This window comes from Durio zibethinus, chromosome 6, assembly GCF_047325235.1.
Source record: "Durio zibethinus cultivar Kanyao isolate XHJ-2024 chromosome 6, ASM4732523v1, whole genome shotgun sequence".
Lineage (NCBI taxonomy): Eukaryota > Viridiplantae > Streptophyta > Magnoliopsida > Malvales > Malvaceae > Durio > Durio zibethinus.
Window position 1 is genome coordinate 5,590,541 of NC_143167.1, and position 14,798 is coordinate 5,605,338.

A 14,798-nucleotide genomic window follows, 5' to 3' on the forward strand; every position below is an offset into this window, starting at 1 on the left:
ATGACTGAAATGAAAATAGAGGAATATTATTTAAAGAATATTATTTAATTATGAGATTAAAATATTATACTAACAAAGTCACTTATCGCGCATTGTTGCGGGTGTCAAATTTCTTATTGTGTTTCATAAATTATACATATTAGTATCTTAAAATGAGTAAACAATATAATAGTAATAACAAACGAAAACAAATGACAGGAAAATTATATTATAAAGGATATTTAAGCATAAAGAACTACAAATACTTACATGCTATCGTAAAAGAATCTTCATACAAAAATAGTTTCATCTCAATTATTATCATCGGTATGTCCTAAAAAATAAATATTACTTGAAAAAAATATATAGCAAAATCAAAAGTAACAAGAAAGCATAAAAATATTTTTATTTGTCAATAGGGCAGAATACACCTCGATTGTGAGGATTTTAAAAATTGAAATTCTTAAGAGAAATGTAATCAAAGATTGACTTAATCAAATAAAGAAAAAGTGGATAGACGAATTCGTAGACCTCCTCGACCATTCATTTTTTCCCTATTTCAGACATAATTTTGGTCTTTTAATCCATTTTTTCCCTACCGAATCTACAACCATACAACCATACGTAGATAAATAATATTGTTGATTCGTTCCTTAAATTTATTTGTGACTCATGAGTATCCAACAAAAGTTACAAAACGTAATTAACAAAAATCAAGTAATTAACAACCTTAAGGAAGTTGCCAATTTGTTTCTCCAAACAAATCATGCCTCTCCCAATTTAAAAATTTTAATAAGATAAAATTGTAGGTGGTAAAGAGAATCTTCAATTACCTTCCAGCTTCCCTCATTTTCCCACTAGTTCAACTTCGTCGTCTGATAAAGAAATCCAGAGATCTATCGTGCATTGCAGTGCCATGTGGATTCAAGCAACCAATAAAAATCATAACTGCACTTTCATTTGCATTCTCCAAGTTCTATTAGCATATCCATACATTTTGTCTGGACAACAAGTTTACTTAATTCGTTTTGTCAACTATGTACAATAACAAAATGCATTGAAAGAATTACAGAATGAGGTAACAAAGACAAGGCCCGCTTGTTCTATTAAAAATTCAAATGGAATTGAAAGGAGATAAGCATGATTAATGAAGAAGCTAACAATTACATCAGCGATGTGAAAAACGAGGGAAAAGAAAAAAAGAAAGCTTACCCAAGAAATAATACTTCATGAACTCCGTCCACAGTCTTCAATCATCATTCCTTTCAGACTCTTGGCTAACCAGATAGCAGTCTCCCTTGGGGACACCTTATCTTTCCCAAAAGGCTTCAAAACAACAGATAGCTCTTCCAATCTGTTCTGCTGCAGTAATTCTGCGGACAATTCTAGAAGCCCTTCAAGTGCCTCTGCCCTTTGCCTAAAAGACTTAACATCCAAAGTTTCCTTTGCTGGTGTCTCCTCTCCTGTCACAGAAGAGCTGGGATTCACGGGCTCCGGTGAATCATATTTTGGAGATGAGGAAATGGAATTCCTAACATCCATTTCTATAACACCAGAATAGTCCGAAACATTTGATGTTGAACTTAAAGCTTCACAGCAACTTGATGACTTAAAGGTCACTGGACTAGTCATGTTTCTCATATCCAATTCATCCCTCACAACATTTATGAGTTTCCCAACATCCACATTTTGAACACCCATTTCTACTTTTTCCATCACTGACTGCTCACTGCCAACACGGAAGCTACTGTGCCTTATAACATGTATAACATCATCAAAAGCTGGAGGACAAGAGGTCACAGCTGGTTTTTCGATTGTTGGTTTATATGCCTTTGTTCCTTTATCTGGCTGTGAATTCTTCTGGCTAGATGAAATTGGTGAGGCAACGCAAGGCATAGTTTCAGCAACTGATGAGAGAAGTTCCATTACAGTGAACTTGTCATCACCACTGGATGCAGAAGAAAGATTTGACTGGAGCATCATATCAGGCCTACTACTAGGTTTGCTCGCCACAGTTTCATCCTTAATACTTGGCCTGCTAGTCGGCAAATCTTCCCCAGAAGTTGGCCCACTTATAGGGGCATTTTCCCCAATACTTAACCTGCTTATAGGGGCATCATCCCTGCTACTTGACCAGCTAATACCGGCATCATCACTGCTACTTGGCCTGCTTATAGGGGTATCATCCCTACTACTTGGGCTGTTTATAGGGGCATCATCCCTAGTACTTGGGCCGCTTATAGAGGCATCATCCGGACTACTTGTCCTGCTTAAAGGAGCATCATCCCTACTACTTGTCGGGCTTAAAGGAGCATCATCCCCACTAATTGTCCTGCTTACAGTGGTATCATATTTATGAACAGATATTTCTTCAGAAATCAGGACTGGAAGATCCAAAGGGGCAACCGGACTCACTTTTGCATCAACTGAAGTGAAATGCAAAAGATCCTGGGTTGGACCAGATTCTTCAGTTGAACACATGCCAGATTTATGATCACACCCGTGGTTTTCTCTCAACAGAACCTCAGGCATCTCTGATTTCAGAGCAGGTGAGCTGTATGGAGGATACAATTCCAAGCTCTTGGTGTGAGCAAGCATCTCATGATTATGAGTCTGTTCTGCCATGTCAACAAAAGGGGTTGTTGCAACATCACAAATCTCAAATGCTTGAATCGAGATTGAAGATGAGACAGAATTGCTGCCATCTGTTTGCACCACCTTGGTAGCTCCAGTTAGAGCTATCTCAGCCTCTTGTTTTACCTCCCTAAAAGCATTTGTAAGGCAACCATTGGGCAGTGGACGAGGAATAGCCTCACGCTCCTGGTTTATCTCTGTAGATCCTAACTTTGGTATGTTACTTGTCCCATTTGAAATATCAGTTCCAGCATGCTTCATTCTTCCTGCAACAGATGATCTTCTTGCAACATTGGAACGAGTTCTTTGCCTTAGCTTAGAAGTTAGTCCATCTTCAGCAACATGCTTATTAGGTGCAGGTGGAGGAATCCCTTCATGTCTAGGTTTAGTCTTTGGGGAGGATTCAATTAAAGGTAACTGCAGAGAAGAATCTTGCAAAATAAGTGAGGATACCAATAACAAATTAGACTAAAAGCTGAACCACTAAGTTGCAGTCTTACCTGGTGCTTCAAATGGTGTGATCCTGGTAGCCTTTTTGCAGAATCTAATGGTAATTTTGCTGAAGCAACAGTTGCCGTGTCTGCATTAGACTTTGAACCCAATGTGGGAGCAGGTGGGTTGAGAACTTTGGATGATGCCTCTATATTATTTCTTTGAGTCAATCCACCTACAGCTTTTGTACGGTTGCCTCCCATTGGGGAACCATTTTCTCTTACTTTCCCTTCTTTCAAAGCCATCACTATACTTTTGATGATTTTTGGCTGCTTTGATTGAACATTAGATCCGTTTTCCGCATAAGAAGGTCTCATCATTCCTTTTTCATCAACTTTGCCAGTGAAAGTAATGGGGGCATTCCCTTCTTCATTTGGCGGGTGCTTCTCAGTGCCATCTTCATCATCATTAGAAATTGAATCCGTGTCAGTGGCCTTACTATTGCCATTTGAAACCATTGTGGCCGTGTTCCTGTCACTTGAAAGCAAACTATCTTTATCACTACATGAGCTATTACTATTCTGACTCTCAGCCATGTTTTTCCTACTATCACAACCAGTGGAAATATGCTTATCCGGGGAGCAACTCATTGAAGGGCGGCTGAAGGATGGATGATACTGATCAACATATGGCTGCAAATAAGGGTGCTTCAAAAGCTCTGATGCCTAATCAAAGTGAAAATTCAAATTGTTATATTGAAGTCCTGTAGGCGGAGAATTCTTAGAGTTGAGCAAAAAGAAACTCTTACACTGGGTCGATGCTCTGGATTCTTGCGTAGCATACCCTTGATAAGTGTTTTCCTGTGTAACATTAACAGATTAACTATCATTAAGTGACGAGTTGATTACTTGACAGAGGATAAAGCATTAATCACGTTTAGCGTTACTTCCCAGATACAGATTACTAAGTCCCTTGGGATTTTAAATGAAAATTCACTATTTTGTACTTTATGAAGGGAAAAAAGGAGTTTCCAAGAAACTAGTTCAAATTTCCTAGATGTGTAAGAAAGAATTTGATTAAGAGATCTGCACTTTGTTGATACATAATATATAAAAGAAAAATTAAAAGTAAAGAGGAAACTAACAAAGATAAAAAAGCACAGTCAGAGCATGCAAAATCATGGAGAATATTCTGTTGTCATGAAAGCATACAACAACAGTGAGCTCTCAAATGCATGTAAACACTTACAAGGATGGAGAGTAGCAAGAAGGCAAAGGGCCGATAGAGGAACGATTTATCTTGCTTATCAACCCTGCCATGTCCTAGAACAAGAAGTTTGATAAAAATTAGTTGAATTAAATTTGTGTAATATACATGGTTAGTGGAGGATAACATTACCAGTTGTAGAAAACTTCTCAAAGGACATTGCATCACACCACAAGTAGCAACATTAGGTACTTTCAAAGAATTGTTCAAAAGAGTTGGAGCATGGAAGTCATAGAAAAATGTTATGAACCTAGCAAAGGTTGCTACTACCTATTCCTAATTGAGATAAACAACAGAGAGAAAGTTTCGTTGCATTTGGAAATGGTGAAAATTTCCACAATAAGATAAAAGGAAGAAAAAAACATAAATTTATAATTTCCTTGTTTTAATATAATCTCGAATGAAATACATGTTACTTGGCAAAATGGGATATAAATTAAACCTAAAAAGAAGGGTTACTGTAAGCTCATTGCAAAATTCAAAAAACAGATTCAACCAAAAGAACCGTGAGAACTCTTACAAAAGCTTTAAAAGCAGGGCGACGAGCAGCCATCTCATACATACAGCACCCTGTTCGACAATAAGTAATTTAGCAAAATATATATATACATATATACATACATACATCTCTATACATGTCAAATATATACTCATGAAAAGACATACCCAGAGACCAGATATCAGACTTGAAACCATAAGGAATATCTGCAAGCAGTTCAGGACACATGTAGTTGGGAGTTCCAACCACCTGAGCCATGTACAAAACAACTATTAACTTGCACTGCAACTAAAAATAGTTAGCACATTCTTATATAAGGAAGAATAAATACAAAAATGAAAAATGATATCAAAGGTAAATTACTTTTGTCTTAAATGAAAAAGGTCCAAACTCTGTAGTATGGTTGGTTGTCAAATAAGGGCTTGAAAAGCCATAGTTTTAGACTAGCGGTTGTTCTCATACCCCCACCATTGGAGGCCAAAATGCAGTTTTCAACTCCCTCCTCCCCACTGCCTTTGTCCAAATGTACCCAAGTAAGAGGACAGAGGCTGAGGAGTACAAATCTAACCCAACAGTAAATTTATGATTGACATGACATATGAGCGACAGTTAGTTTCTAGCACTCAGATATGTAATCCTTTTGCAATTTTAGCTTCTTTTATGTTAAATTGTTACTACAAGACCATTCAAAAAAGTTAAATACATCTCTCCTATCATCAAATATAAGCCTGCTTTGACTAAGTAACCAGAAGTTGAGTACATGTCTATCTTCTCAATTTCTCGGCAATGGAGACATCAATCCCAGAAAATACTAAGGTATCAACAAATGATTTTTTTTTTTTTTTTTTTTGCTTTTAATTCCTTCCTTGAAGGAAAAAGTCATTATTTATGTTAATCTTGCTGGTCTTATTATAATTTTACTTGGCAATTAGTAACAATTTCCTCTCAGCAGATAAAATTAAAATTAGCACTAAGTTTAACTGCAAGATTTGGCACACACTATGCCAGTTCATATTAACAAATCACACTATTTTTCTACTCCATCAGTTCCTCAACATGTTAGACTGTGACAGCTAACCTTGGAAGGGAGGAATATGTTATGAATTAGCTAATTTATGAGTATGATGCTATGACGCAAGATTTTTGCCATAAAATGTACTGGGAAATTGAGGCTTCAGCAAACAGAACAGAAATATTAATTATTAGCACAGCTCATTTTCGAGCCTAGTAGCATAAGCTTATTACCCAGCTGTAGGAAGACAAAAAAGAGAAATGGTAGAAAGAAATGACCCAAAAAATCTTTTCCATCTTTGGAGATGGTTGAAAAAGTTTTTTTTAAAAAAAAAGTTTATCAAAAAAATTATTTCATTACATGGTACATACCGAGGAAGCCAAATCATCTGACTTCAGAGTTTTAGCAAGTCCAAAATCCCCTAAACCAGTGCAGACCAGAAAGAAAGTTTAGGATAAAAATCACAGAATATGCAATCAGGTAGGATATCTAATATAATTCAATGATGAAAAAAAAAAAAGAAAGAAAAAGAGAAAGAACCTCTAAGAAACCAAGAGGAAAAGGGAAAAGAGAAACTCACCAAGGCGGACATCTTGATCTTTGGTTAGAAAAATATTGGAACACTTACAAGATAGTGCCAAAAGTCAGTCCATAAATCATTAAGTTAACAAAAAGACTAATCTAAATTTATATACATACCTTGAGGTCGCGATGCAGAACAAAATTTGAATGCAGATATTCAACTGCCAGAAGTAGCTGTGCAAACCACTTGCAGAGTTTCTGCACAATATTCACAATCATCGGAGTTAACTGTAAGTCATAACCCAAGAGGAAACTAACTTGTAAAATCAACAGGTATAGATAAATTAGGTTACCTCCTCAGGGAAATAGACCCCATTTGATTTTTTCATCAATTCAGCCCTGTTAAGAAAGAATAACAAAAAGAACAATATTGGCACATTGCAGAAATTCAAAAACAAGAAACTTCAAATCAAAGTTCTCCATACAAGCTCGGAAACTCACATATCTCCACCTTCACAGTATCCAGTAACAATGCAAACAAAGCAACCCTACATTACAATCACAAAACTCAAAATCAACAGAAAAAAAAAAAGGCAGTCACGTACTTAAAAAGCTACTAGTAAAAGTAGATTTTGATTCAAGAATCCTAGCAAAAAAACAAAACAGTAGCATGGTATCTTACTTTCTCCACCCAAGCTTCCTTAAATTCAACAATGAAAGGATGCTGAATTCGAGCAATAAGTGCCATCTACATTCCACAAAATTCAAACTAAATTATAAGCATGAAAATTAAAATCTCTATTATTTTAACTTAAAAACATTAAAATTTTTAAACAAATTTAAGTAACTAACTTCTTGATGTGCAGATCTCCTGCAACGCTCTGTTTGCCGCGCCAATCTTATCTTCTTCAACACATACCTGAATTTTTATTATAAAAAAAGGAAATTTTCAAATAAAATTTACTGATTATTAAAAAAGTTCAAAAAGTGAGAAATTAGAAAAATACTTTTTCTTCTCGGATTTGTGGTGAACAAGAATGGCAGCACCAAAAGCACCACGGCCGATCTGTTCCATGATCTCGTAATGATCCATTCGAGACTCCATAGCTTTCAACTCTTTACTCGATCTTTTTATTTTCAAATCAAAATTACGAACAAAACGATAAATTAAGACGAGAAAAAGAAAAAAAATCAACTCATTTTCGTCTTAAAACATTTTTTTCTCCGGATCTCGAAATCATTGCCGGATTCTTCGCTTCAATTCCAATGCTGCCAATGCATTCCAATAACCAAGTGAATCGTTTTAACGATCATTTCTCAAAGCCATAGAAATATTCGCCTTCGATCCTCTCCTTTTTTCATTGCGGTTTGTAGAGCTTTCTCTTTCACTTCATTCTATAGCAGGAAACAAAAGAGCAATTTTTTATAACTTTTTTTTTTTTTTTGAGTTACGAGTTTTGTAGTGAGAGAGATAAGTGGTTAAGTAACTAAGCAAGACGGTTAGTAGTTAACCAAAGGTAAAACTTTATTAACTCTTTAATTATTTGTTTTATCTATTTATAATTTTGAGAGAGAAGGAGCTCATGAGAATATGCTATACTCTACGTCGACGTAACCAACAATCTTTTGTATGTAAATTTGATAATTTTATGTATGATATAATAATATAATATGACATAAAATTAAAATAATATAATTTAAATTTAAAAATGTATAAATTTAATAAAAATAAAAAATTTTGACATAAAATATAATTGAACATTTTTATATTATATATTTAACATTAAGTAAACACAAAGTTTTATGAAAAAAATTATCGAATGTACTTTAATGTTATATATTAATAAATATTTTTTATTTCTTTTTGGTGAATTTTAATGGGAGCAATAAATGTGGTTGGAAGGCCCACAATTGAAGTGTTCACTTTATAAATCTTTTTTTATCTCTTCTGCTTTTCTATTTCCTATATTAAAAAATGAGAATAAATTGGAATTTTAAAAAAAAAGTAACAAGAATGATGCTTAGGTTTTAAGAATTATTTGTTTATTAATTTTGATATTATTTTCGTCGATTTATTGCTATTATAGTTATGTGCTACTTTTCGATTTATATATTAATTCCTTCACCGAGAGGATTGAAATTGCTTCTTTTTTTTTTTTTTATGAAAAGTTGGTTAAAATGTTACATGTGAGAGTTTAAAGAGATGGATAGCATTTTTTATAATTTTTATATGTGTTTTAATTTAAATTCTCCAGTTCTTTTATAGTTGTTTAAATTTGTGATTCAAATTTTATATTAAACAAGTAATACTTGGCTTAATTAAGTAAATTTTAGTTCAATTTTTGCTAAATATGAAAATTTCAACCTTGTAGTGCTCATTAGTAGTTTACTTTGCCAAGTGACTTAATTAAGGGGCACCACCTACATTAGGTTTTAAAACATGATTTGAGAGAATGGTTAAACATTATGTTGATATGAGATTGAAAAGATAAAATTTTAATTATTACAAATAAAAATCCAACACTCTACTAACAAACTATAAATTATGTGAAATTTTGCAAATCAAACTAAACATTAGACTTATGTCTGAAATTGGCATAATGCAAACTTATGCATGAATAATGTCAATGTCATGCATATTGCATAAGTCTAATGTTTAATTTTATTCACAAATCTTATATACTTTACTAAGTTTTTGTAAAAAAAAAAAAAAAGGTAAGATATATATAGTAGTATAACTTTTTAGTTTGGTGCATTCTTATTATATATCAAGGTTTTTTCTATTGACTTTAAATAGATTTAAATAGTATAATTATAATCAATGAATTGTTATTTCAATGATATTGAAATCAATTTCAAAATTAAAAATTTTAAATTTAAACCCAAATTGTAGGCAAAAATAATAAAAAAAAATAGTGTAATTATATCATATTTAGAATTGATTACCTTCTTTACACAAACTTATTCAGAAAAATTAAAATAGAAGTAAAACAAGTAATTCTTAGAAGAATGGTACTAAAAAACAAATTCAAAAAATTCAAAAACAAGCTAAATAGTTAACAGTTACACTACTATTTAATAATGGATAAAATTTTTTTGGAATTAATAGTAAAAGAGAAAGAGTTGACCCCAATAAGTTGCAAAATCCCAATGAGTTGACAAGTCCAAGGCAATGATTAATGTATTATATACCTTCGCAGATAAGGTGAGTTGTAAAAAAACAAAGTTAAATAATTGTAAGCTCTTCTGTTCAAAACTGCAAAAAAAAAAAAACAAAGCACCATTGTTTGAGCAATCAGCAGTTCAGCATCCGCCATCATGTGCTTTGCATCTGCCTCCCGGCTCCATTTAAGAGTGCTAACATGCGCCGGGGCTTCTCTTTCCCGGAATGTTACCAATAGCAAGAGGCCAGTTATGGGTCATTCGGATTTGGGTGCCTTAAACTTTTCCAGGATGGCGCTTCCTGATTGGTCCAGCTGGTCTCCGCTGCTCCAGCAGGTCTGGATTATTCCCTGGTCTTCGCTAAAATGCGCACATACGGTTACGGAAAACGACGCAGATATCGAGGGTAGTTTCCTCCGGACCCCACTACTTTCCTTTCTTTTTTATTTAATCTGTTTTTGTTTACTCAGATTTAGCGCCAAAGTTTATAGCCAGGCTTATCGTATCGCTCTCTCATCACAATCTGAAACACGAGTGGATCAGCTCAATTGCTCACATTTGTAAAAAAGAAAAAACCATCAATAAAGTACTACATCTTATCGAAGCAATCAATGAATTAAATAAACCAATAAACTAATAAATGAAATAACATATAATTAAGTAAATTTAATATAATATTAAATGATATTGACAAATAATCTTGAAATTTCAATATTTCAAGATCTCTGCCTTTATTTACAAGTTAAAAACAACAAAAAGTATAATGTAAAAAAAGTACAATAAGTCGTTAATTACTATTCTGATAAGAGAAAAAGGTTATGGGGTTATTAATAATGGAAAAGTAGTTTGGAAGTTGGTTCATGAAGAATCCAAAAAGAAAATGAAATTGAGAAGGTAACCTCACTTTCTCTAATATTTGTATCATTATATGTATTCAATTACTTCATAATCTCTATTTGTCAGCATGAAGAAACAGTAACCTGATTATATATTCAATTTTAAAATGTTAAATACATGGTACTGTGAACAATACTTTATTTGAGCCTTTCATCTTTCTAAACAAACGCGCCACTGTCTTTAAAAGGAAAAAAAAGGAGTGCAATTAAAAGTTCACCTGGTTGTCTGGTCAGATATTATATTATTTATATCAAAGAAAGAGCTTATGGATATTAAAAAAAAACAAAATTATTAACCTAGCTAGAAATAAAAGAACAACTATGATACTACTTTTGCAATTTGCATAATATATAATGATTTGTAGACCAAAACAAATGGAGGTGTTTAGCTGTCTTTATTTGTTCAATTGATTTCTTGGTTTATACTTCTCTAGCTTTCTTACTAAGGTAGCAACTATTACTAGCATTTAAATAAAAGACATAAATGATTGGGCATCAAAATTAAATGTCACATGGTCAACTTGAATGCTTTCTCTTAAGATTGGAGTTAATTTGAGTAATGACAAATTAAAATGAATTGAAATTTGAGCGTTTGGTTATATTATGGAGATAATTAATTTATTGCATTTTATAAATTTCATTTCATTCGTCTCAATATTTAAATGCGTGACTTTTAAAATGAAGTCTTAATAAAATTAATCAAGATTAAGATAAAATTTATTACTAGTTTTTATTTAATTGAGACAATTTAATCAAGTTACTATTATTTCAGATTAAAGTATTTGGCCCATCTTGAAGTACAGTTAGGTTCAAAATTCTTTTGTTGGCATCTCTTTACAATTTTTTTAAAACGTGAAGTTATTAAAATTTAGATTTTAATAATAAAATTAATAATTTAATATTTTATTAATAGATCATATGATTATTGATTATAAACATTTAAGATCATTGTTATGAAGTAAAAGAAGAGAGGAAAAAAAGAAAAATTTAAAAGATTGATTAAGAAAAGTGTTTGAAATGATTATTTCTCTAAAAACTTGGTTAGGACAATGCATCGGTTTCAGTTTAGTCTAATCTTTTCTTTGTCCCACAGATCATATGAAATTGGAATATGTCACATAGACCAAGATAAAAATTGCCATTATGGCTGCAGTTAATATAACAGTAGAAGAGAGAAAGGCAAAAAGGAAAGGATCTAAGTGGGGAAGTAATCCCTTGGATACCAGACCATTGCCATTGCGAAAATCTTTGCCAAAAAGTAAGAGAAAAAAACCCAAAAAGAAACCAACGGTAAAAGTACAGACAAAAGAAATATAATTTCCTTCTTATCAGCAAAGTAATCAATGTACCAAACCTGAAATAGAGGAAGCCAAGCATGATTGTAAATAAATTACCCCAAATTAGTTGTTTGTTATAGGATTGTCCGAATAATTAGAGCTTTCAGCTTTTGAAATTGATAAGTTGATAGATTGAGAATTACGAATTACGAAATATAAGAAAATTAACTCATTATGCAGTCCAATTTTGATTTTGAAGTGAAATAATTTCCTTTTATTTAAAGCTTTTTTTTTATAAAAAAATTATTGGTTAGGATTGTCAAACATGAAAATAGAATCTTTGACAAGAATATTCTTTTAAAATTGATAAATAATTCTTAAAAAAAAATGAAATTCACACTCAAATGAAATCAACCCATGGGAAGAGAAAGTGGCACAGCCCCAAAGGGAGCCATATTGTTGTTTGGTGTGATATCAGAAATAGGAGTGGTCCAATTTGCATCCAAAACTCAAAGTTAATGCAAAAGTTTGCAATTTGCAACTACCTGGAGTGACTCACATGGCTGCACTTCAAGAATGACTCATTTATTGTTGGCTTTTTCTAATTATTTTTTTCCTTTAAAAATAATTTTCCTTAAAAAAATTTATTATGGTCACTCAAGTCAGTAGGGAAGTGAGACACAAAAGAAATTACTAACAAAAGACACAAAATTAAAACAAAAGAAAACAAGGGAAAAAAGTATAGTTCACAGTTGGATCAGGTCACGTGGTCTTAACACTTGTTCAATGGACTTATTTAAATAGAACTGTAGAGGGCCCCCTCCCCAACTAAAAATTGTTGAAAACTTGCAGTGAAATTAATTTGATATGAATCTCACAATTAATTTATTTAGACTCTATTTGGTAAATTTTTTTTGCTTTTTGTTTGTTAATAAAAAATTAAAATAAATAGCGAAAGTCGAACACATTTACCAAATGAAGCTTTTGAAATCATTTTATTACTTGAGAAAATAAAATTTTGCCTTGATTTATAATGTACTAATAATTTATCCTTTTCTTAAAAAAGGTATACCTAATATATCTATATATATATATATATATATTTACAGAAAGGTTGCAATAGAATATAAAAATAAAATCATAAATATTAAATTTTGAATTTTAAATTTACTAATTACTCGAACGAGTTATACCCCATATTCACCTATAGTTTTTTTTTTTTTTTTGTTTTATGAATTCTTCACTTTTGGAAACGAAGAGTGCAGATGACCATCTTGAGTAATTATATGGTAATTGGTCACTCGATCATTTGAGCATCTAGAAAGCCACTAAATGAACCTGCGGGAGGGAAAAACACAAGAATTTTTTCTTCTAACATTTTTCTTGAACATGGGTATTTGAAGAGACATTTGATTTGAGAAAATCTACATATTTTCTTTTGAGATCTTACTATTACGTATTTGATTCTAATATTTGATTTAGAATAATCTGATTATGAAAAAAATTGACAGATTTTTAATAGTATCAAAAATTTTAAAATCAAAAACCCATATCTTCATATGGTATTTTAGGATTTTAAAGAAAAAAGTAACGTTATTTTCGATTTTGATTTGAATAAAAAATTATGAAATAGTCATTATCTTTTCGATTTTTTAAAGGTATTTTTTATCTAAAAATATCTTAAATAATCATTGTTGCTCTCTTAATACGGGTTAGGCTTAGTTGATATTTTTAAAATATTATTTTAAATCTGGTTTACTATGTTCATTTAAGTTTGTTACTAATTAAAATATTTAAAATATTTTTATTAATATTTTAATATATATTTTTATATTACAAATTAAATAAAAATAAACTTATTGTTAATAAGTATATATTTCAAGTTGGGTTGAGTTTAAATTTGAAACTTTTCATTCAAAGAGTGGGTGCAACTTGACATATTTTTTTGGTCATCCATCATTGATGGATTTTTCGAGCATGTTATTATAGACACTCCATTTTATCTAGCGCTTTTGATTGAATGACTAAGATATTTAGCTTGTGTGGTTGGATTCTGTCTGAACTGTTGGGCTTTTGAAATGTTTATTGCGTCTTTAAAATTGATTTGGGAACAATTGGATTTTGAATGGATATATTCGATTCATGTTTGGACTTTGGGCTCAGTAGATAGTTTTCTTTTGTTTTTTTCGTTTGTGTTTGGGCTTTGAGCCTAGCAAATAATCTTCTCTTGTTTTTCTTGTTTTATTGCTTTAATAAAAATTGAATAAAAAGTAATAAAAAAGAAAAGAGAATAAAAAAATTTTGATCTTGTTTGTGGAATTCAATTCCAAAAACTAGATTTGAATAAAAAGGGAAACCAAATCATAAGAATTATTGATCGAAATCAAAGTAAAATTTAAAAGCAAAAATCAAGCATGAACAGAATCGGATCTCTGCCATTTATTGAAAATCCTTAAAATCACCATTAAAAGTTCTATATAAATCTTATTCTAACAAACGACAAGAATTTATAAGCAAATTCTAACAATTTTAGGCATTAAAGTTTTCCTAGGTTTTGGGTTTTAATTATGGAGTTTTGGTTTTAGGAAGAAGTTTTTGGTTTTCGAATTTTGATCGTGGTTGAAGTTTACAAGTTGATTTTTGTAGTTGTTTTGATTTTTTAGGATTGGTTTGATTTTTCTAGGACTTTTAAAGATTTCTAGCTTTGAATTTAAGATTATGGATTTCTACATTTTTTAGAATTTTTTTTGTAAGAATTTGAAATTTTTGGTAGTCGATGTTTGGTATTTGATTGGTTTCTAGAATTTTCTTTGAACTTCTCAATGTGTTTCTAGAAAGAGATAGAGAAAAGCAAGATAGAAAGAGAAGGGGCAAGAGAATTCAGAAACAAAAACAAAATATTTGCCTTTTTGTACTGGTGTTGAACAACACCATTTTGAGTCTAAGGTTCATTTAGGGTTCACATGTTTTCCTATACCTGGATCCGATCTGTTGTGTAACCCAGTTCATAACCTAGTTCTAGTAGCCTCTTTCAAGCAGTTGAGTCATCTTAGCCAAGTTGATCAAACCATTTGTTGTGCCTAAAGTTGAGCCGTTTTTTACACAAGCCTAGCTGTATC

The 14,798-nt window shown here is 31.7% G+C and overlaps 1 protein-coding gene across 1 annotated transcript; it reads right to left on the bottom strand.

Annotated features, from left to right (window-relative positions):
- Window positions 1-915: 915 nt before the first annotated feature.
- LOC111285517 (serine/threonine-protein kinase Nek5-like) lies at window positions 916-7,796 on the bottom strand. Its single transcript, XM_022874996.2, has 14 exons — window positions 7,352-7,796; window positions 7,197-7,263; window positions 7,027-7,092; window positions 6,846-6,892; window positions 6,698-6,743; window positions 6,522-6,602; window positions 6,403-6,445; window positions 6,194-6,243; window positions 4,978-5,059; window positions 4,832-4,881; window positions 4,294-4,367; window positions 3,854-3,905; window positions 3,114-3,770; window positions 916-3,030 (listed from the first exon to the last, which is right to left on the bottom strand). Exons 1-14 carry the CDS (start codon window positions 7,447-7,449, stop codon window positions 1,207-1,209), a joined length of 3,237 nt encoding a protein of 1,078 aa, XP_022730731.2. The 5' UTR covers window positions 7,450-7,796; the 3' UTR covers window positions 916-1,206.
- Window positions 7,797-14,798: the final 7,002 nt, after the last annotated feature.